Source organism: Diabrotica virgifera, chromosome 9 (assembly GCF_917563875.1).
Source record: "Diabrotica virgifera virgifera chromosome 9, PGI_DIABVI_V3a".
Classification (NCBI taxonomy): Eukaryota; Metazoa; Arthropoda; class Insecta; order Coleoptera; family Chrysomelidae; genus Diabrotica; species Diabrotica virgifera.
Window position 1 is genome coordinate 14,440,860 of NC_065451.1, and position 25,088 is coordinate 14,465,947.

The following is a 25,088-nucleotide window of genomic DNA, read 5'->3' on the forward strand; positions in this document are numbered from 1 at the left end:
CAGTGACTGCCCTATTAACCTTCGAATGACCAAGCGGGGGAAATTGTGACCCCAGCTATGTTTTTCTTTAATAAATTCAAAAGTATTTTCAATTTTTAACTCATTATTTTTTTATTTGACTTTAATATCATTCTAGATATCCTCATATTTTGAAATTAAAAAAATTCACTATATTATACGAATAAAAAATATATTCTGAAGTTGATGTTTAGTAAAATAACGTCTATAATGAGTAATTCCAAGTAGTTTTACGCTAATGACGTCGACTTTGCAAAGTAACAAGACACTTACTCAACATACACACTACACATGACACTAATACTCATGTTGTGACTGGCTGAATGACAGAAAGTCCATGCCATAAAAAAATATGTCATTTTTGACCTGGGGTCATTCCCCCCCCCCTTGGTCATCCGTGTAACAAAAAAAGGTTGGTAATCGGAAGGTTAAAGGATTCGTATTCATATAACATCAAGGAAAAAAAAGAAAAAACCTTTTTACATCAAAAATCTAGCTAATGATCAAATTTAATTTGAGTTTTACTGTTTTTGTCCGACTTTTAGTAAAATAAATAAGGCGTCGTTGGTAAGAAAATATTTTAAGAATTTTCCGCTTTTCCGGAAAAGCGATTCACGCCCCAGACTAACGCTTTTCCACGGCCTTGCCTTGTTACGGGACTACGTCACAGCGCTGGTGGATTCGCCATCGTAGAGTAACTATATATACTACGAGGCTGCTTCTGCGCTGAAAAAGTTCCTGAATCCTGGCGCAAGCCTGAACCGGGGCATACGCGATTCCAGTTCAACCATCAGGGTTCGTGGACGTCGAGACGGGTCAGTTAAATGTGGGAAAACAGTTTGGCCGTAGCCGAGTGAATTTTTTTTAATTTCCAGTGCCTTGGAGTACGAGACACTTTCTTTGTGGTTTGGGTGAGTGCAGTTTGTTGATGTTGTCTTATCTTATCGTTTTGCAGGAACTGACAAGCGCTAGGATTAGTTAAATAGGTCATGTTATTATTTGAACCCTTAAAATACAAAACAATGGGAAGTCTTACCGTTTGGTGCTTACTCATTAATGAAACAAATTTTTATTACAATTTAACAACGTTTTATCATACTCAAAAATATTATATTGTGTTTTCTTTTCTCTAACAAGTGTAGTATTTTTTATGGCTTTTGCTAGAGGTGAACGTCCCATAACAAGATAATCAAAATCAAATTTTCGTGTTTTTTTGTTGCTTTATTGTTTTACAATTTATTTACACAATGTTTCGACAATTTTTCATCTTCAGATATATGACAAGTCAACTATAATATTTTGCAAAAGTATATACCCCTACTTTGTTTATACCTTAGTTGTGATGATATATTTTTTAATGAAGCACAAAGACAATTATTTTATTGAAAGACTAAGTTTTCAATCCAATGGCATTTAAAACAATATAATGTTACTCTACATCCCACCAGACTGAAAACAATGGGAACCTTCTCTGGTTACACCTCCGAGGCTTCTACAATTTGCAAGCCATAACGGATGCTGAGACTAAGGAAGATGAGGAAATTTTACAATTTATAATTCACGTCCCATCTGCTCAGCGCGGTAAAGTTCCAACGAGAATGGTTCCCTTCGTACTCCAATCAGAGTAAACGTAAATCAAAAATTGAATCCGAAACATGTAAATCCGAAATTGAAAATGGTTATTCATTTTTGAATTATTTTATTGTTACGCACAACAGGTCGTTAAGACCTAGGGCGCTTTTTAAATACAGTCGTGAGATTCACTAGTTTCAATATATTTGAGATATTTTAAACAAAACAGAAACTATAGGGCCGGTTGTTCGAACGCTAATCAAGAAGTTGATTATAATTAAGTCCCCTTAACAACCATCAAATAACAACACCCCTCATTCGTACGTCAATCAGTTGATTGTAATCAATTATGTTAATTATTATTATGATAATTAACATAATTGATTGATTAATTAATTATTAATTAACATAACAATTATTAACATAATTGATTAATAAATCTCATAATTGTAATCAATTAGGTATGTTTTCAACCCAACCAAAGTTGACATTGACAGTTGGTGACAGTAATTAAATATTTGATAATGATCAGTTGATTCCATTTTTGATTAGCGTTCGAACAACCGGCCCTAAGTATTACATACAAAACATACATACAAAAGTCTTAACTACTCTGAAGGGCCTGATGAACAGTATTTCTCCATTCACTTCTGTTGTGTGCTTTTTGTCATTAATTCGTTGTGGGTTCTTTTCTTCCACCCGTCTTCTGTCTTCCTTCCTCCGAATACGCATCTCAATATTTTGCTTTCTCATCTTTACAGAGTATCCTCTACCTTTTTATTTAAGTCCTTGCCTCGCAGGCACATATTACTCTGGGTCTACTTACTGTTTTATATATTCGGAGTCTGCCTTGTCTAGAAACGTATTTTGATTTAAAAAAAAAACAGTAAATCCTGTATAAAAGGTATATTTAAAAAAAAACCCTCAAAAGAGCCACATCAAATTTGCATAACTAGTTTTCGACTGGTTTACCAGTCATCATCAGTGCTTACCTAAAATGAATATAACCTGATAAAAAAGGCAAAGATGTTGAAAGGCTATAGCGGGATAAGATGGTCAAAAATGCCCCCGTACCGATCAGCCCAGCTACTTATGTTTTCGATAAAGGATATAAAATTATGCCCTCATGCAAATTTTTAGCTTCCCAGAGGTCCTAAAACCTCTTAAATCGAGAAAAGAAGAATTTTTAGGTTTTATTTTTTGTGAACGCAATTTTAACTTAAAAAATCTGAAAAAATTCAAGTGGATGTATATTTTGAATGCAAAACAGCTTGATTTTTTTCAGATTTTTGTAACAAAAAATGAGCCCAAGAAAATTTTTTGAAATTTTCAAAAAATTTTTAGGTTATGTAAATATGATTTGGCCAACTTTTAAATAGTATTTTTTTGTGTATTTTTTATCGTTCTTTTGAATGGCAGAGGCAGAATTTTTAATATCTGAGCGGAAAGAACGAAAAAATTGAAAAAACTGTTTTTGGCTGTCTCGAGATGCATCTCGGGACAGCCAATTTTAGGATTTAGGATCCTGACTACAACTGAAAAAAACACTAAAAGTGTGAATTTTGTCATAAAATTTGGTATGTGGGCTTATAATAATATTTGGAACAGCTTTTCCAAATAACTTTTTTCGATATCTCTAACGCGAAGCAAATCGAATCGCATATCGAAAATTCACCCTGTTTGTGGATTCGCAGTAGACCGCGTTTAAAATTTAAATTTCAGTTGACTATTTTAAAAATTGTGAACCATCAACCTGTATGACTGTGCCAAATTTCAAATCTGTATATATTTTGATAGCCGAAATATAGGGGTTCTTTATCTTAAATGCGACACACTGTATATTAACAATTTGATAATTTATTGCAACTAATATAGTCGTATTTCTTATACCTAGATTCAAAATATACATTCGAAATACTGACTAATTCACTAATTTTATCATAAAAAGTTCAAATTGATTGCATTGAAGTATTGAACCATTTAATGCGTATTAATATAATATCATAGTAATTATAATATACAGAGTGAGTTTTATGTATAGAAACCCTCAATTATCTCGGAAACTTCTTGCACGATTTTTATAGGTTTTGGTGGGTAGGGGTTTTCTAATGCAGCCGATATTATAGTGATAATTACATTGTTGTCAGATCTTCCGTTTTTCTGGAAATCTAATGAACTTTCTTATTTCAAATGGAACACCCTGTATGTCTTTTGCATTTTGAAGTCCTTAAGAAATACTGATTATTTTTCATGTTATATTCCCTATACCTAAATGCCATAGTTTCGGAGTTATTGTTACATGTATTTAAAAAAAATTGAAACAAATTATAAAAATCAATTTTTTCGGCCCGTGTAGACATTATTTTACATTCTTTTGGTCATTGGGAAGAAAAAAGGTCTTTTGTAATTTTTCTCTAAAGTTAATGGTTTTCGAGCTCTAAACAATTTAAAACTGAAAAAAATCGAATACTGACGATTTTCAAGGTTCAAAAACACAAATAAAAATATTATTTTTGAAACTGCTGAGCACCCAAATTCAAGCTAAGCGCTTCTTCTAGGCGCTCGCTATAAACTTTTTTGGCCCGTTTTATTCTAAAACATTGCTTTTTAATAATTGTTAGTGAAGCGCATATTATGAGATGACGGGCGATCGGGCTGCATTAACAACTAAAAAACAATATTTTAGAATGAAACAAGCTTAAGTTACTTATTGGTAACTGATAAAATAAGGCTTGAACTTGAATTTGTATACTGGGTAGTAACAAAAATAATATTTTTGATTTGTGTTTTTGAACCTTGAAAATCGTCATTATTCGATTTTTTTTTTAGTTTTAAATTGTTAATAACTAAAAACGATTAACTTTAGAGAAAAATTACAAAAGAACTTTTTCGTTCCCAACGGTCTAAAGAACGTAAAATAATGTCTACCCGGGCCAAAAAATTTATTTTTATAATTTGTTTACATTTTTTTTAATCAATGTAGCAATAACTCCGAAATTATGGCCTTTAAGTATGGGGAATATAACATAAAAAATAATTAGTATTTTTTAAGGACTTTAAAACGCAAAAAATATAGAGTGTATTGCAATTGAAGTAAAAAATTTAATTAGATTTTTAGAAAAACGGAAGATCTGACAACAATGTAAATATCACTATAATATCGGCCGCATTAGAAAACCCCTACCCACCAAAATTTATAAAAATCGTGCAAACCGTTTTCGAGATAATTAAGGGTTTCCTTACATAAACCTCACTCTGTATATATTATTATTACACATTAATTGGTTCAATACTTCATTGCAATCAATTTGAACTTTTTATGATAGAATTAGTGAATTAGTCAGTATTTTAAATGTATATTTTGAATCTAGGTATAAAAAATACGACTATATCAGTTGCTATAAATTATCAAATTGATAATATTATATCCACAAACAGGGTGAATTTTCGATATGCGATTCATTATGCTGTTCCAAATATTATTATAAGCCCACATACCAAATTTTATGACAAAATTCACACTTTTAGCGTCTTTTCTGTCGTTGTAGTCAGGATCCTAAATCCTAAGATTGGCTGTCCCGAGATGCATCTCGAGACAGCCAAAAACGGTTTTTTCAATTTTTTCGTTCTTTCCGCTCAGATATTAACAATTCTGCCTCTGCCATTCAAAAGAACTACAAAAAACACACAAAAAAATACTATTTAAAAGTTGGCCAAATCATATTTACATAACAAAATTTTTTTTGAAAATTTCAAAAATTTTTCCTGGGCTCATTTTTTATTACAAAACTCTTTAAAAAATCAGGCTGTTTTGTATTCAAAATATACATCCTCTTGAATTTTTTCAGATTTTTTAAATTAAAATTGCGCTCACAAAAAAGAAAAACCTAAAAATTCTTCTTTTCTCGATTTAAGAGGTTTTAGGACCTCTGGGAAGATCAAAATTTGCATGAGGGCATAATTTTATATCCTTTATCGAAAACATAAGTAGCGGCGCTGATCGGAGCGGGGGCATTTTTGACCATCTTATCCCGCTCTAGCCTTTTGACTAGGGTTAAAAAATATTAGGTTATACTCACGTGCAATGTACATGCTAACCACCAAGATAGTATTATACAAAAATATGTGGGTCAAAGCCCAGTAAAAGTAGTCCGTCAAGGAAATATTGGTATAAAATGCTACCTTAAGCCTGAATGTTTAAAATATTATATAATTTCCCTAATTAATTATCTAATTTACAACTTTAAACTATACGAAATATACCAGGATCCAGATATCATAACATTCATTAAAATAGGACGGCTGCGTTGGATGGGACATGTAGAAAGAATGGAAGAAGGCGAAATACCAAACAAAATATTCAAACAGATGCCAGTAGGAAAAAGAACAAGAGGAAGACCGAAGCTGAGATATTTAGAACAAATAGAAAATGATATAAAAATCTTAAAAATAAAAAACTGGAGAAAAAAAGCACGAAACAGATCAGAGTGGAGAAGAATCCTGGAACAGGCCAAGACCCAGAAAGGGCTGTCGAGCCAATGATGATGATGAATTATCTAATTTATCTAATATTTTAAACATCCAGGCTTACGGTAGCATTTTATACCTGTTTCCTTGACGGACTACTTTTACTGGGCTTTGACCCACATATTTTTGTATAATACTATCTTGGTGGTTAGCATGTACATTGCACGTGAGTATAACCTAATATTTTTTAACCCTAGCAAAATTTCAACATCTTTGCCTTTTTTATCAGGTTATATTCATTTTAGGTAAGCACTGATGATGATTGGTAAACCAGTCGAAAACTAGTTAAGTGAATTTGACGTGGCCCTTTTGAGGGTTTTTTAAATATACCTTTTATACAGGATTTACTGTTTTTTGTATCACATGGTATACAGCCAACTACAGGAAAACTTTTTCCTTGTGGATTTTTATTTTGATTTAATTCGGGCTATTAAACTCAGTGCCGGTTTAACCTAACTTCAGGCCCTGGGCACTAGAGATTTAGGGGGCCCCTTCCATAGGCGCCCATACCCATGGGCAGGTGGGGGCCGTGGCCCCCCCCTAGCCTTTCGGGTGCTTTAAACTAGGTATATATTGTCATCCAAAGAATACAAAATTGTGTAACATCTTCACGTTTGGCCCCCCCCTGAAAATTTTTATATGGGCGCCCATGGCCCCTTCATTGCTATTCTTTGTCAATCTTTTTAACAAAAAAACACATGCATTAACCTGCAGTAACTATAAACGTTTATTGTAAAACCCATACGTTTTTAAAGCAAACCAGAAAAATAGCAAACGTAAAAATATTTCAAAAAATACATTTAAAAATTAAAAAGGGGTAGTTCCCTGGATTGGCTGTATACCTTATAGTTAAACAAACTGGAACATGAAGTAAAAACCACTTCTATGTAAAAGGTATATTTAATAAAAATTTTTAGAATCCCAATGGATTCAATAAAATGAGTTCATCAGAACGTTTTCAAACCTATCGGTCCATCATCAGTGATCTAAAATCAAATAAGTAATCCCACTATTAAAATTAAAAAGATGGTTGAAATTGTGAGAGTTAAAAAATGTGGTTATGATTACTTACTTGAATACTTGCAAAATAGCCCCAGAACCAAACAATGGTTGTGATTATAAATAAATCTACATTATGTTGAAATAAATTTAAAATGGCTAAACGCCGATGTTAAAGGATTAAACCTCTGGGAACATGGTGAAACTCTACCCGAGGACCCAATCAACCATCTTCGGTCAACGATGACTACTAAGTGTCAAAGCTATGTAAGGAAATGCTTGATGTGACATTGACAGTTAAGGAAGAAGGTAGTCGATTTTCTAGGAATTTTAAAAACAAAGTCATGATCCAGAAGAAGATATGTTAAAGCTTTTAATATCTGAAATTGTCTGTTAATTAAATCTATTGTTGTTTAAAATTAAAAGATAATGTGTTTTACAAAATAAAATTATTTTAACTGTAGGTAACTACAAATTGACTGTATCAAATAAAATTAACCTGATCAAAAAATTACAATATGATAAAGTGAGCTGATTAGTAGTAATAACAGAAATAAAATTAAATAAGTGGTGTTATAGAAGAAGTTTTAAATTTTGAAAAGGGATATTATTATATCAAGAAATTTATTTGTCCACAGCATGTGTATTGATGGTTGTATAGGTAGTAGGGAAATTATTGTTTGGATGTAGGTGAAAATTAATTTTCCCCCCAAAAACTTAAACTTAAGCTTCTACTGAACCCCCCTACACATTAAAAAAATAAAATTGACTCCTCTAAGAAATGCACACTAAATGTAACATTTCAATGAACTAACCTGTAAATAGACAAATGGATAAATGGTCTCTCTGTTACAAGCCTTTTGTAACCGTAAATTGATCTAAAATGTGAACTTGACAAGCATTTTCAGAGGTAAAGTTATTTTTTCTACGGCCGTGCCTAAACAGCCACTTTCCCGCACGCATTTTGTTTCCTAAAGTTGCACTTTCCCGCACTAGTGCGGGAAAGTAGAATACCTTGTAATATGGCATTATAATATATTATAATATATGCAATAAACTAATATTTAGATATTATTTACTAATTTATTTCAAATTTATCTTATTGTGTTCATGTTTTAATGAAACTAAGGCGAAAATTCTTTGAAATAGAATTATTTTTAATGTTGTTCTGAAGCTATTTTTGACAACGGCACCCGATTTGGGCGTCGAAACGTTAATAAAAAATCATTTTTTAATAATATTGTGGCTTATTTCCCATTCTAAGTGGTTAGAATTATTTTGACATAATATTTATAAGTCAAATCAGTGGACAATCACAATGGTTTTGAATATCGTCGTCATTGAAACCATTATCGTCGTCATAGTAACCAATTTTATTGAAAGTTTGATTTTGACAACCTTGTCAAACAACATATGTATTTGTGTGTTTTCGCTGCAATTTTTAAAAAATTACATGGATTCATCGGAGGAAGAGATCCCGGAAGCTGTCTTGATAGCCGCCGCGGAAGCGAATTTAAATTTGTTGCCTGCCAAATCCAAAGAGAGGTATCAAAAACAATTTGTCCATTTTGTGAACTGGTGCGAATCCATGAAAGTAAGGAGCTATAAAGAGGAAGAATTTTTGGCATACTTTTTAGAATTGAGCAAAGTGCTTAAATCAAACACACTTTGGTCACGCTATTCCTTGATTAAAAGTTTGATGAAAATAAAGCACAATATTGATATAAGTAAGTTTTATAAAATAACAACTTAAAAAAAAAACAAAATATTGCTTTTCGAACACAAAAAGCAAAATTTTTTAGTAAAGAAGATATAGCCAAATTTATTTTAGACGCATCAAACGAGATATATCTTATGATAAAAGTAGTTACCATTTTTGGTTTATCTGGGGCTTATGGTCTGTGGTAGAGCCGAACTTACGAAAATCACTCTCGACGATATTGAAGACAAAAGGAATCTAATAATCGTCAAAATTACGGACTCGAAAAACAACTCTGCGAGATCATTTGTTGTCTCAGAAGAAATAAACAGTGGAATGTTTTTGAAGCTATACAGAGAATACGTCAGTTTACGACCTTCAACCACAACTCATCGGCGTTTGTTTATAACATTTCAGAAAGGAAAATGTACAGTGCAATGTGTAGGAATTAATACATTTGGAAAAATCCCCTCCGAAATCGCAGCCTTTTTGCATCTACCCAATCCTGAACGTTACACAGGACACAGCTACAGCCGCTCATCAGCAACCTTCCTAGCCGATTCTGGAGAAACCATAAACCATTACAAACATAAAACGTCTAGGAGGTTGGAAACAACTTCTGTAGCCGAAGGTTACCTAGAAGACTCTGAAAAGCAAAAAAGAGATGCGTGTAACGTGTGTGTCTACGTCGAGTGATCACAGCGAGCACAGGTCGAGGGAGAATACACAATGCTAATTCAAGGATCAGCTTGCATCCGTTATAAATTTGCAGAATGCTGCGAATTGCTCATTTATATTTAATATTACAAAACAATAAATAGACGTTCTTCTTTTTCCACAAATATTTTGTTGTATTTACTAGTAAATAAAAATTGATATAACTCTATTTGTTGTGACTTTTTTCCAAACATACGGCCGTAGAAAAAATATTGTTCCTAACTCATGCGGAAAGTGTCTTTCCCGCACTCGACTGCTTGCCCGAATTCCGCTATCGCGTCGTTCGCGTCAACGGCAGTCGCGTGCGGGAAAGTATCACTTTCCGCACTAGTTAGGAAAATAACTATAGTGTCATTTTTACTAGTCTGATAATTTTTTTAGTATACCCAAATATACATATTCCATTGCTCGGTACATTTTGATTCTATCGACTGTATCATATTATGCGTGTTTAAAATCCTCAAACAAAACCTGCAGAGGAATTTTACCTTCGTAACAAGTTTTCTGTTATCTCCTTTGAGGAGAAGATTTGGTCTACAGTAGATCTGTCCTTTCTGCATCCGTCCTGGTACTTTTGTATGATTCTTTCCGTATAGCAATTTAGTCTTGTTCTCAATATTCTTATAATCCTCTTATCTTCTTATAAATAAACTTAGACATCAAAGTGCTTGGCAAATAACAAAAATTGCCGGAGAGCCAAATTTTGGTGGAGAGCTAGGGTATACCATAACAAATAAAGTTTAAAAAGTCCCCATCGATCCCATCTGTGCGTCAAAAGTTATTCGGGGTCAAAGGTCAAAATTTGAGGTTTTTTGGATTTTTTTCGAAAACGGTAAGTTTTATCAAAAAAAAACCTCAAACCAAAGTTGTAGATCTTAACATTCTCTAGAAAAATTGTCCTTACAATTTTTTTCCTAAGAGTTACCATTCCTGAGATATCGCGATTTTAAAAGTTACTTTATACATTATATGCACATATAAGCCACGTATATACATATCGATGCTTAAGATGTGATACCGCGTATCTGCAAAAACCCCTTTTTACAGGAGACGCAAAAAACGTTCTGTTGTGTGAGAATTAAATATTTTAATACTATTTTATATATTTTTCATCATCATATATAATTTCTTTTAATATTTTGTATATCATTTCTTTTAATATAATCTCATTAACAAAAAGCTGCAGATACGTAGAATCACTATTGTTTAATTGTTGGTTAGAGGAGGATTACGTGTAATCACTACCAAATGTAAATATTGCAATTTGTTATTTGTGTGGGAGAAAGAAATTTATTGACTTAAAATATTTATTTAAAAAATGCAGAAAACACAAAAATCAATAAAACAACAAATACGTTGTTAATTCTTCTGTTTACTCTCGTGAGGCAAGGTGTCGTAGAAACCATGGCAGTCTTTAGGAATTACACTTTTAAGTTGCTGTAAGTGATTATATTTTGTGTTGGTTATTTTGATAGGAGCGTTACGTAATGGTTTAAACTGGCCTAGTTGTGAAACATTGGTTTTTGCACTTCTAGGTTTTCTTGTAGGTAGATCTATAAACTCACCACAATAATCTAATTTTACTTGGATGATTCCATCAGGCGTATACTTGATGACTTTAATATCAGTTACGGTTGGATCGTTCACTTTTCGACCTGGTCTAATGGAAGGGTATACTAAAGTTTCGGAAAAATTTTTGATAAAGTCATAAGTGACCTCTTTTGTCTGGTATGGTGTTTGTTTCCTCGACTCCTTTGTGAGTCTGATATAATCACTTGGAAGATAAATAGACTTATATTTTACTGTCTTTTCTATTTGAGCGTGAACGGAATCGGCCTCCATTTGTGTGTGGCCACGCTCAAGATACTTTTGGTAGGTAATAACATTGTTTTCGACACTAAAAGATAGAAGCGCATTTGACAATGTAGCATTCCTATTCTGATAGGTGCAACCATCGCTCCAAATAATAATAGGAATATTTACAGGACAGAGGTCTAACAAGTAATCAGTGATACAAGTTGCAAAGGTATTGGCGGATAGGTCAGCTTCTGTTTCTCTAAACCAGTAGCATCTTACATGATGAGTATTAACATTAAATATGGTAAAGTTGTGACAGCAAAGTTTTGTTTTATAGTATAAAGCCGATGCATTTAACATGGGACATACTTTTACTGCCTGAAGATCTTGTGTTAGGACAATGCATTGTTTTACATGCCCTGCCTGTTTGTCGTTCTCCTTTTCTTGCCTTGCTTTTTCTTTGTTGTTAATGTGCTTCTTATAGACATTCTCATCTAGATTATTTGTTTCATAACTGCAGCATGTATCACAACGATCTTTTTTTGGTATGTGGAAGGAAATATGTTTTTCTTTTACTATTAAATCAAAAGTGTATCTTGAAACTGGTTTCAATTCCTTATTTTGTTCACGGCACATTCTGGAATATTCCTGGTATACTTTGCTCATATTGTCTCCAAAAATAGGCTCAATATATAATTTACTTGTAGATTTGCGACAATAGTGAGCAGGGAGTTTCGGAAGAGAATCTAAAAAATTACGCAATACATCTTTGGCGCTGTTACTGGACTTATTGCATTGAGTTTCTTTTTGGATCTCTGCTATTTTTCTCTTCTCTCTTCTTCTCTCATTATTTACCTCTGTTGCTGCTATCATTCCATGCTTTGTTTCTGATGTCAAACAGTTAAATACATAATGTTCTGTAAGAGCAAACGTTGACAAAAATAACTTTTTGCAAACAGTCAAAATCTTGCCATCTAATGTTTTAAGTGTGTAGGTTAATGTATTTTTCCTCCTTGATTCTTCAGTCTCTTTCTTTGTATTTCTGTTTTTTTCTTTTTTGCAAACCAGAGAAGCGATATAGATTTTTTTCTGGTCCCATGTGAGATTGTTCCAAAAGTTGTTGAAAAGTTCTTTTCGGTCCTCTTCATTTAAATCTTGACACTGCCTTACTGTGGATTTTTTACATACGGAGGATAAGCAGACTGGTCCCATTTGTTTTTCATTTCTAGGTGTTCCTCTTTTCGCTGTCTTTCCAATCCTTGTCCAGCCAATATATTTTTTTCCGTGTTGTCTTAGTCTTTTATTTTTAATATCGTGCCATTCGTTGATATCTGCTATTTTTTTTCGAGCTTTTTTATTTTCGTTGTTACCGTCATTATCGGCTCTTGCTACTGGTTCTTCCCCTTCTTGTTGTTTGCCTTCTTCCGAACTAGTTGAGTAATCTGACTTATTTTCGTTTTCTGGCAACCACGATTCATCAATCTGATCAGCAATTACAGACGATGAGCTCGACATCACTTCATTTAAAATACCTTCGTGGTTTAGTGCAACGTCATTTCTTAATTCTTCTAGATGTGTTTTGTCCCTGGAGAGCTCATTTGTCGAAATTTCATTGGAAACCGTTTCTAATATTGCTTCACAATCTAAATCTTCCCCTTCTTGTTGTTTGCCTTCTTCCGAACTAGTTGAGTAATCTGACTTATTTTCGTTTTCTGGCAACCACGATTCATCAATCTGATCAGCAATTACAGACGATGAGCTCGACATCACTTCATTTAAAATACCTTCGTGGTTTAGTGCAACGTCATTTCTTAATTCTTCTAGATGTGTTTTGTCCCTGGAGAGCTCATTTGTCGAAATTTCATTGGAAACCGTTTCTAATATTGCGTCACAATCTAAACGTTCATTGTCAATATTCCTTAGCCAGTTACTCACTTTTTCAAAATCAGATTCCTTTGGCAATCCATCAGTAACATTGTTTATGTCTGTCGAAAACGTTTCGTTTGTTACTGCAGACTCCCCCAATAAAAGCAGATTGGCTGCGGCAACCTCTTGTTCCAAAGATAATAATGTAGGTCCCAGCTCATCCGCATCGGTATTTTCCAATACTGTGGCTTCTTCATTGTTTGTTTTTATGGCACACTTAATGGTGTCCTTGATATTATTGTTTAAAACGTGAACTATTACGTCATTTCTTGCATTTGTTACCATTTGACGACCTCTAGAGGTACTCATTTTAATCTGGAACAAAACAGTAATCTAAAATATTTAATCGAATTATAATGAAATAAATTTAAAATAAACAGAAGTCTTTGGACAATAATTTACTATTTATAAAAAATATTATACTCGTATATTGCTTTAGTGATTTCAGGTATCTGAAGGTATACCTATTTATCAAAAAAGTGGTTACTGTGATATCGCGTATCTGTTTTCCTGTTCTAACGCCGAAGTTTATTGATTTATGATGCAAATAACAAAGGTTTTTAAATAATACCACAATTCGACAACATCTGTCTGCAACTTTGAACATATTTTATGATGCTTTTTGTTTCTTTATAAATAAATTATGGTTTTGTAAGTACATACCTTTATCAACACAATGTTACCACAGCACGTTACTATGTCAACTAATTCAGATACGCGCTGTCACATTAAAAGATATTCAGGTTACCTATACCAGATGTCACTACTAATCACGTTACTCATTCAAACTGTATAGGTCAAATTAGCGCTTTCACCACAATATGACAGAGTATTTTTTACATGCAATAAGCAATAAATCTCATTTTGTCAAAAATTGCAGATACGCGGTATCACATCTTAAGCATCGATATGTGGCCCTTAAGACAAGTATAAATGCCTATTTGTGTCTCTTTTATATAGTATATTATACTATCCTGAAAATATTTCTTCAAAAGGTAATCATTCCCAAACTGAATTTCCTCTATCCACGTGGCCTTGAAAAACATTTGGCTATACCATTGTTTAAAAAAGAACAGATTGTCTATTATAGGCAATGGCTACAGTATTGTCCGTAGGTCTGGTTCATAATATTATCTGTTTCTTTTAGTGCTAAAGGTTTAGTTCAAGTGAATATAAGTACTTATTACAAGCGTCTACCATTTAGTACCGTTACCGTTATTTGTACAATTTTATAATTTTAAAAATGTCTCAGTTTTGCTTTATTTGCAATAAACTTTTACATATTGAATATTGAAGTGAAACAAGCTAAAAATGACGCAGATGTCCTTATAATTGAGACAGCAATTGAAAAATTTAAGGCAACAAACACAACAATTGTAGTTGGTGAAGATGTTGATTTGTTGGTACTGATTACTGCAAGGACTCCAGTAGATAAAGTTATTTATTTTCTGAAACCTGGAAGGGCTCAACAGTGAACAGAGATATATTCTTCGAATAGTTTATTGGCTTATCCCAAATGCCAAAAGTACATTTTATTTTTACATGCGATAACCGGCTGCGACACTACGTCCGCAATGTACAAAAGGGGCAAAACGTCAGTACTTAAATTATTCGAAAAAAAAGATTTGACTGACTGCTGTAAAGTTTTTACAGAACTTGATTCTACACCGCAAACAATAATTACGGAAGGAATTCGCTTTCTTCTTGCTGTTTATGGAGCTCCAAAAAAATTATTTGTCTTGATAAATACCGATACTTAACTTTTGTAAAAAATATGCGAAACAAGAAGCAAGTACAACTATCATGTCTTCTTCCAACATCAGCATCTGCTTTTCAACATTTGTATCGAGTATATTATCAAGTTCAAACATGGCTAGGCAATGAACTGAATCCAGAAGACTGGGGTTGGAAATTAATAGATAATACTCTGGAACCCATTAAAACCTTACTCCCACCTGCTCCAGAAAACTCCGTAACACTATTTTTTGCAATTGCAAAAAAGGTTGTAGTGCCAAATGTGGATGTAAAAAGGTCGGGTTGCTGTGTTCTCTAATATGTACCAACTGCCAAGGTCAGTCTTGCTCAAATGTCCAGTTTAGTACAACAGAGGAAGACTCATGTGATTTTAATGAAGAGACCAATGACTCAGTCACATTTGAACAATTTTTGAACATCCAGCAAGAGGAAGAGGAAGAAGATGAAATCGAAGAAGACTTGACTGTTGAAGTAGACTTTCAAGAATATGAATCTGATTAAAATATCTAAAGAAATCAAAACAATAGTTAACCTAATAATCAATAGCAATATCAATAATCAATATCAATAATAAGGTAATATCTAGAACTTGACCGGTATTGTTTCCTTAAATTATCCTAAAATTGTCAAAACAGTTAGTGGAGTAGGCCTACAGGGGAAACCACGGTAAAAAAAAACGCGCCGAGTACACTACCTCACAGGTGGTGTGGAAACGTGTGCATATCATGTATAATGTGACTCTTTGAATCGCGATATCTCAGGAATGGCAACTCTTAGGAAAAAAATAGTAAGGACTATTTTTGTAGAGAATTTTAAGATCTACAACTTTGGTTTAAGGTTTTTTTTTTGATAAAACTTACCGTTTTCGAAAAAAATCCAAAAAATCTCAAATTTTGACCTTTGACCCCGAATAACTTTTGACGCACACATGGGATCGATCGGGACTTTTTAAACTTTATTTGTTATGGTATACCCTAGCTCTCCACCAAAATTTGGCTCTCCGGCAATTTTTGTTATTTGAAATGTCTATATAGACCGGGTTATTAGTTCAACCATCAGGGTTGGTGGACGAGACGGGTCAGTTAAATATGGGAAAACAGTTTGGCCGTGGCCGAGTGATTTTTTTTTTAATTTCCAATGCCTTGGATTACGAGACACTTTCTTTGTGGTTTGGGTGAGTGTCGTTTGTTAATGTCGTGTTATCTTATCGGTTTGCAGGAACTGACAAGCGCTAGGATTAGATGTATAGGTCATGTTGTTATTTGAACCCTTAAAATACAAAACAACGGAAATCTTACCAACGAAAGCTTTTTTGCAGAAAACGAGGATTAAAAAAACTTCCGAATTGAAAATCACAACACCTAATATAATAATTAAAAGTTAAAACAGTTATTTCTATCGGAAACATTACAGGCCTTATTTTTGTTTTTGTGAAGTCATATCCACCACTGATTCCCCGGAAAAGAAATAGAAACCGACCTGAGTTGATTTTTTTATTAAAATTAATAGACGCTAATATACGATAAACACGTATGCTAATATTTTCTCATTTTTTGTCATATATTCGATAAAAGTCTGTTTAGCAACTAACAATAATTGTTTGGATGTTTAAAACAAATAATTGTATTCAAATGAATAAAAAAAAAGTAAACACAACACACTAAATGTTAAGGAAGTAAAAAAAATAGTAATTTAGATTTTAATAAAATATATTTAAAATTGTATCCTTTTCTAGTGTATTATACTTCCGGTATGTTAAAGTCAACGGTCCATCTTCTTTATCATTGATTAAGTAATACATAAAATAGGTAGCCTTGTCATCTGCAAGTAAATCAAGAGTAACCCAAAGATAAATGGAAATAGCAACCCTGCGGATAATAAGAAGAGACATGATACCAAAGAGGATAGTAAGAGAAAGGACTAAAACAATAGATGTCATAGAAAATATTGAAAAAGCCAAATGGAAATGGGCCGGCCATACTGCACCTTTACATGATAATAGTGGACCAAAAGACTCAAAGAATATAGACTTGGAGAAAATAAGAGACACCGATGTAGACCAATAACAAGATAGATAGACAAGACGACTTACGACTAGACTACTTATTCAAAAATATCAGAAAATTGAATGCAGAGAAAGCACAGAATAGAAAACAGTGGACGGGAATGGAGAAGACCTTGTACAACAGTGAATGCAAAAGGTTGACAGCTGAGGATGATGATTATCCGACGGGTGTAATTTCCTCACCAAAATAATCTTTTGCCTGCGTTTAGAAGGGTATGTCATAATCCCACAGGTATTTTCCTCACCAAGACCGAAATGGTTATTTTAGTTATTTCAGGTAGATTTTATTAAAATTCATTCAATTGAATTATTTATCTACTATTAAATTACAGTAGGTACCTATAATAATTAATTAATTAATTATAGTATTTTATTTTTAGTCACAATTGGAATTTTGACAAAAATGGCATGTTTAATAGAAAGTGATCGCGGTATTGGTATTTGAAAATTTTATTTTTTATAAAGGGAAAGTTTTAAAATGTAAATAAGTGTTCTGGAGGATAAAACAACTTGTAGTGCGAAATTTTTTACTATTGGTGGAACTTTTACAATATCTAGAGGTAGCCTACAACATAATATAATCATGAACCAGAATGTCAGAAGTTAGATCGAAAAATTATTTCTGAAGAGAATATTATTGAAAAACCAGCAAAAATTATACGCCAAGCGCTTGCAGCTAATTTGTTGTCTGAAACAATTACTACGATTGTTGTCAGTTACATAAGAAAAAATATATAATTATCGACGAAAAATTATTCCTGGTCGACTTCCTTCCAATGTTGATGAGGTTCAAGAATTATTTGTGAAGAGGTGTACTCAAAACCAACCAAGAGGGAAAATTTTCCCTTTATAAACTTTGTCAAAAGTAGGATAATTGTATTTAGTTGTGAAACAAATATAAGACTTTTAGCCACATTGAATTTTATTATATGGATGGCACATTTTCTTACTGTACCAAATATTATTTGCAATTATCCACTATTCATGGGCTAATTAATATTTCTGTATTATACTGTTTACAGCAAAACAAAAAAACAGAAATTTACAACAATATTTTTTATTTGTTAACCTTCCGATGACCAACCTTTTTTTGTTACACGGATGACCAAGGGGGGGGGGGGAAATGACCCCAGGTCAAAAATGTCAAAAGTGACAATTAACAAAAAAATTTAGTTTTTTTTTTTATTTTTTTTGTTATTTTTTTTATGGCATGGACTTTATGTCATTCAGCCAGTCACAACATGAGTATTAGTGTCATGTGTAGTGTGTATGTTGAGTAAGTGTCTTGATACTTTGCAAAGTCGACATCATTACCGTAAAACTACTTGGAATTACACATAATGGACGGTATTTTATTAACATCAACTTCATAATATATTTTTTATTCGTAAAATGTAGAGATTTTTTTTATTTCAAAATATGAGGATATCTAGAATGATATTAAAGTCAAATAAAAAAATAATGAGTTAAAAATTTAAAATACTTTTGAATTTATTAAAGAAAAGCATACGCTGGGGTAAAATTTCCCCCGCTTGGTCATCCGAAGTTTAAAATCAGAAATTTTTAAAGCTCTCAAAATTGAGTTTAATGCTAGTAAAATTTTTGAAGATTTTGAAAAGGCTATACATAATGCAATCATTGAAATGTGTCCGAACACTGAAATACATGGTTGTAAATTTCACTTACACCAAGCTTAGTATAGAAATGTCTTGGTCTCTTGATTTAATATCAGAATAAAAAATCATTCTGAAGGAGGCAAGTGGCTCAAACATACTTTTGGCCTTACATATAAAACCAGAAGACGTATCAGATTGTTTTGTGTTTGATTTAATGCCATTCAAACTAGAAAATGAAATTTAAGATAGCTATGTTGATTATTTAGTTGAAGCGAAAGTCCGTTTAGAAAGTTTAGACGAAAATTCCATATTTTCCCTATATTTCTGGACAGAGGCAAATTCTTCTGTTATTCGTATTGAGAATGCTGAATGCTTGCGAATCTTTTCATTCGCATTTTAATTTATCGTTTTGTAATACGCATCCATCCATATATATTTTCTTTGAAAAAATTAAAGAATTTCAGGTAGATACGTATGTTAAAATTTAAAGTTTGCATATTGCAAAACCTATCAAAGAATAAACAAGTTAAACTGAAATTGAAAAATGTAGAAAATGTATTAATGAGATATCAGTCTAATCAAATGACTAGAATGGATTTTGTAAAGTGTCTGTCTTAATATAGTAAATATTAAATAATAATTTATATGTCTTGCATATTATCTACATTATAAACTATTATTATAATGTAAGGAAATTAATGTCTTGTATTCGGATTTCGGATGCTTTCATAATAGACATTCTTAAATTAAATATATATTTTTATTTTATTACCTGAGTGAGTTGGTAAGGAAAATACCTGCCGGATTAATAGGAACCCTTAAATTTGGTGAGGAAAATACCTGTCGGATTATATGCTTTTAATGGTTGGTGAGGAATTTACCTCCGCCCTGATTATCAGCCTGGAGAAATACTTCGAAGGTGTTGAAATTTACATACTCTCCTAAGATATTGTGCAATCACGGATGTTGTTTCTTTCAGATCATTTCTACTTCTACCATGAACCTTTAAATTTGCAGACCAGATATGATATGATTCTCTTTATTTTGAAATATTCAAAAGTTGTTTTTCAATATGTCCTCTTCTCAATACTTCTGGGCTAATATGCTCCGTCCATTAGATTTCAAGATAACTTAGAATTAACTCTGTATGTATTAATGATTTTTAATATTCTTACCGTTAATATTGTTCTGAAGCTACATATTTTCTTGTGGTTTTTACCACCACATCAAATTTACTATTTTTATTGGAAGTAAACCACAATTTTATTTTAAAATTAGTTTATTCTGACGTGTCGATTTCCGGTTCAGAAATCAACATACAAAACAAAATACAAAACATTGAATTACAAAACAATAAAAATACAACATTATTAAACTAATAATACAAGAAATAGTCAAGGATAAATGGAAACAAGGCAAAAGAAGAACCCCATGGCTTAAAAGTCTTAGGAAATAAACCAAAATGATATCTAAAGTCGTGTTTACCAACGATTAACGAGATTATTAAATTTGGACTAAAATTAAGAAATTCCTAAATTTCTTCATGTATGTTTCGTGGCAGCATTAGTTTCCTTACAAGTTTGGCAAACGTTGTCGACATGGTGTAGTGTCTAGTGAAAAAATTCTATAAAACAGCCATAATACCAGTTATGATGTACGGAACTCAATGTGAATATTCGGCAGTCAAAAAAAGACGAATAACGAATTCATGTGAAGGAAATGAAAATGCTTGTATGAATAAGGGTGAGTGAAAAAAAAAGCAAAAAATTAAAAATGCGCACATTGAGGTTAACAAATTAATGCCAAAATGAGAGAGCGTAGGGTTAAATGGTTTGCTCATGTTCAATGTAGAGACGTTAATCACCTAATATGAAGAAACGTCTCCCTCCAGAAGACCTAGAGGAGGCACTTGGAGATCGATATTGGTAAAATCCAAGAGAGAAACTTATGGAGAAATTCAATTAGGGAAGCCGACCCCGCCTAGGAATAAAGGCAAAGAGAGTTATGGTGATTCCTAATTGACAGCATAACAATCCTCTCAGATATGCTTTACTAGTAGATTGTTCCATTAGGCTAAAAGCATTCCGGGAGAATACTAAACCGGCTTTAGGGCTAAGAGATAAACAATATATTCATACTGGGTCTGTTTCTATAGAAAGTATGGTCATATAATACACCAATTGGCGGACCGCGGTCCGCATCCGGACCGTGGGCTAGTTTTGTGCGGACCGCCATGAAATTCAGAATATACCTTGTGTTTGGCAATTTTGAAAATGTTTGGCCATGAAATTGTGTACCTACTATGTTTGGCTCAACTTATGTGTGCGAAGCCGCTTTATCAAGAATAAACTTTATTAAAAATTGGTACAGATCTCAGCTTACAGATAAATATCTCAACTCCCTAATGAGAATCAGTTGCACTAAACTCACTCCAAACTTCAGACAGGTTATACATAACAAAAATGTCATTTTTCTCTGTGATAATTTAAGAGGAAATGCGCAAAATGTCGCCTGTCAAAATTTTCAATGTGTTTTAAATGTATTCATTTTTTTCGAATCCTTGAGAAAACTAATAAGTACCTATTGTTTAATTTAAACGCAGAATGAAAGATTACGTTATTACCTAGGACCGAAAGTCCCTTACAATAAGTAAAAAGTTTCCTTTGAATGAAATATTTGCAATTAAAAATCACACTAAATTTTCTCTTTTATTTTCACCGCTGTAACTTACTAAAATAAACATTATATAAGTTTTCGGGGACTTTCGGCCCTCGGTAATAAAGTAATCTTTCATTCTGCGTTTAAATTTTTAAAAAATACTTAATAGTTTTCTCAGGATTCGAAAAAAAAAATGAATACATTTAAAACACATTGAACATTTTTACAGGCAACATTTTGCGCCTTTCCCCTTAATTTTGTAAAGAGTTTTTCCCTTATTGTTATACTTACTATGATCATTAATTTTGAATTTAAGTAAACTGTAATATAAAATTGTCATGTGCGTTTTTCTTTTTATATCATTTTCTACCTACTTCATGTTAAGTGGGAGTACTTTTCAGCTGTGCATTTAATTAAAATAATTTTCAGATTGAATAAGTTAGCAACAAACATTGAAAATAATGTAGAAAGGATAACATGTTAATTACCATTTTTACTATAATTATTTATTTTAAATTCCTCAGTTGTCTTTCTACAAAACTGAAGATGTCTAAAAACTTCATTAGCATTCAAAATATAAACTCCTAACTTTTAAAATATTCTCAGTAACAATTTACAATACTGGTATGTTACAATATACTGATAATAACATCAACACAATAATACACCATGAATTTATATTTTATTTACTGTACCAGGAAAGCTTTAAGTCTACAGTGACCAAAAAAACGTGAGATATTATTAGTTTTCCTTTCCATATTAGTCCATCCATGTGTGAGGCCACTTTCGTATGAAAAATGTTTCTGACTCGATTTCTTTGCGGATTCCTGTTCAAAAATGTCCCCTTTAAACAAATCAGAAGGGTGCCGGGCGAAATAATTTTTTTAAACAAATTCAAAATTACCTTTTGGCCCGAAAAATGCATTTTAGGTTTCTTGGTTGATTCTAAACAAAAAAGGTCTCTTGTCATATTTCTGAAAAGTTGATAGTTTTCAAGTTATAAGCGATTTAAAATCTGAAAAATGCGAAAATATGTATTTTCGATGCCTGAAAACTCAAGTTTCGATAAAACGACCTTTCGAAGATCTTTTTTGATCTTTTAAACGACGAAGATCTTTTTTGTTTAAGATGACCCAAAAATGCTAAAAACATATTTTCGGGGGCAAAAAAGTTTATTATTATTATTATTATTATTAACATTCAATAAGAATAGAGGATTAGAATCCTATTATACTCTAAAAGCTAAACAAATTTTGGTACTTAGCTGTTTTACACTTATGCTGACTTACATATAATTAAATTAAAAATACAATCAATTATTATCGAGTCTATTCTTAAAACTATTTGTACTAGGAGCCATAGCGACATAAGCCGGTAATGAATTCCAAGCATAAACAACCCTATTTGATAATAGCTATTTGTATAACAAGGGAGGAAAGTGCTAGTTTTCCTCCCGAGAATGAAGTTTACTGCCCGACGCGTAGCGGAGGGCAGTAATCATTCAAGGGAGGAAAAGGCACTTTACTCCCATGTTATACATATGGTTTTTCCACCTTCCTCAAATAACAAGTCATTTTTTGCATTTTTACTTAATTTATTTATGTAACTAACCAACAAAATTTATTAGAACTAAAACAAACAAGTAGGTACAATATAACTGTCAACTGTCAAATATAAGTCAAATTATTAATGTAAACATTGTTAAATCAGAATAAAAATTTACTGTTTTTTACCATTCTGCAAAATACAGAGTGTTTTTAAATAAACGTTAAAATGTATAGATACTTACGTAATAAAAAATAGATATTGTACAGGGCGTCAATAAGTTATATTTCATGAATGAAATACCATGACGTCACTTTTACTTTTCCTCCCTAGGGAGGAAAAATATTTTCCTCCCTAGGGAGGAAAAGTACAACTTTGCTCCCTACAATCAGGTCCGGAAAAGTATACTTTCGGTAGAGGTAGGTGGAAAAAAGTTTAACCTGATGTTGGTTCTGCAGAGTTCTCTTCTTAGCTTTCTGGGATGGCCTTTTAACCGCTCATCTGTATTTATTGTAAAGAAATTTCTGAGTGAAGAAGTTTCGTAATGAAATGAATTGAATGTTGTAATTAAGTTGCCTCTAAGTCTGCGGGCGGATAATGGAACTAAATCCATGATCCTTAAACGATCTTCATATGAGGGACGCACCAATGAATACGGGATCCGTGTTACTCGTCGCTGTACATTTTCCAGCATATTTACATCACGCTGAAGAACCGGGCACCACACTGAATTAGCAAATTCTAATATAGGTCTCACATAAGTTTTATACAATTTTGCTAAGGTTCGACTGTCACAGGACGAAAAAACTTTACCAATAAGGTATACCATGCGATTGGCTTTATTACACTGTTGCAACGTTTGAGGAGTCCAGGACAATTGTGAGTCTATTAACACGCCGAGATCAGAGTGACAATCGGTCTTTTTTAAAACGGTGCCGTTAATAAAATAATTTAACCGAGGGTAATTCTTGCCGAGATGAAGAACGACACATTTTTCTATATTAAGCGGTAGCAACCAGTCAGTACACCATCGAGAAATGCTGTCCAAGTCTTTTTGCAAACACTGAGAGTTTATTTTAGGATTGTTGTACAGCTTTGTGTCATCCGCATAAACCGAAAACTTTGATGAAATGATGCATTTTAGCTCCGATGTAAATATATTAAACAGTAGTGGCCCTAAAACAGATCCTTGGGGGACTCCACTTATCACGTCATATAGGGGGTTACTTGAAGACTGTATTCTTACTGAAAATTTTCTTTCACTTAAGAAGGCTGAAATCCAGTTTAACAGTTGCCCGCGAATTCCAATCCTGTTTAATTTTTTCAAAAGCCTTTACCTTGGAACTTTATCGAAAGCCTTGCTAAAATCTAAGTAGATAATATCAATATCCTGTCCCATATCTACTTCGGCAGTCCAGTCATTTAGGCAACATAACAAATTGGTAACAACCGATCTTCCACTGGTAAAGCCAAGTTGTTCGTTCGGGATTATTTGATGCTGGTTCAAAAATATGTGTAAATTATCCACAATAATTGATTCCATAACTTTGGATATAACGGGAGTGAGACTAACAGGCCTATAATTTTTGGGGTCGAGTTTATCTCCTTTCTTAAAGATTGGTTTCACCCGTGCTTCTTTCCAAATAAGTGGCAGAGTAGCAGAGTGGAATGATTGTTCCATAAGCAAAAGTTGATGTTTTGAATTTGTTAAAACAAAATTGTTAAACAATTTCTGCCCAAAAGTTTCGCCCGACAGGCAGCATTAAAGCCGGACCCCGGAAGTGTCATAGGTTTTCGAAATGGACCCCCCAGGGAAACTAATTGGTGACCCCTGATATAATAGAATGGTATGGTATGGTATCGTTAATAAAATATTCATTTTTGAATATTTTCCTTGAACTGATAAAATTTTAATACTTAACCTTGCTTTTGTTGTTGAAAATCGAAAATTAGTAGTGTATTATTCTAATATAGTCTAATAATATAATAAATGACTTCTAATTAATATAATCATAAACGGAGAAAAACTTAGCCATTTGAGATTTTCAGATGACAGATATTGTATCTACTAATAGCTGATAGAATAGATGAGGCCAAAGAACTTTTAAATCAGCTCTACCTTTCCTCGCTAGAAGGTGGGTTGAAAATAAATATATCTAAAAACCAGATGATGACAAATTGTAGTCAGCGAAGA

General features: G+C 32.7%; 2 protein-coding genes across 3 annotated transcripts in view; one reads left to right on the top strand and one right to left on the bottom strand.

The window, feature by feature from the left end:
• Window positions 1-752: 752 nt before the first annotated feature.
• Window positions 753-25,088, top strand: part of LOC114330675 (uncharacterized) — a 140,314-nt gene continuing 115,978 nt past the window's right edge. Inside the window, exon 1 of one of the 2 annotated variants that reach the window (XM_028280085.2) lies at window positions 753-929. Coding sequence is in view for 1 of the 2 variants with exons in the window: in XM_050661678.1 (XP_050517635.1) it covers window positions 16,148-16,184 (37 nt within the window). In the remaining variant the exon portion in view is untranslated. Of the gene's footprint in view, window positions 930-16,120; window positions 16,185-25,088 lie in introns of those variants that run through there. The other variant, XM_050661678.1, reaches the window with a different exon arrangement.
• Window positions 10,822-14,160, bottom strand: LOC126892195 (uncharacterized). Its single transcript, XM_050661677.1, has 2 exons — window positions 13,919-14,160; window positions 10,822-13,570 (listed from the first exon to the last, which is right to left on the bottom strand). Exon 2 carries the CDS (start codon window positions 13,562-13,564, stop codon window positions 10,892-10,894), a length of 2,673 nt encoding a protein of 890 aa, XP_050517634.1. The 5' UTR covers window positions 13,565-13,570; window positions 13,919-14,160; the 3' UTR covers window positions 10,822-10,891.

What these genes read in the sequence shown, in the direction of transcription:
- LOC126892195 (XM_050661677.1), bottom strand. Translation starts at nt 13,564, where the DNA reads ATGAGTACCTCTAGAGGTCGTCAAATGGTAACAAATGCAAGAAATGAC.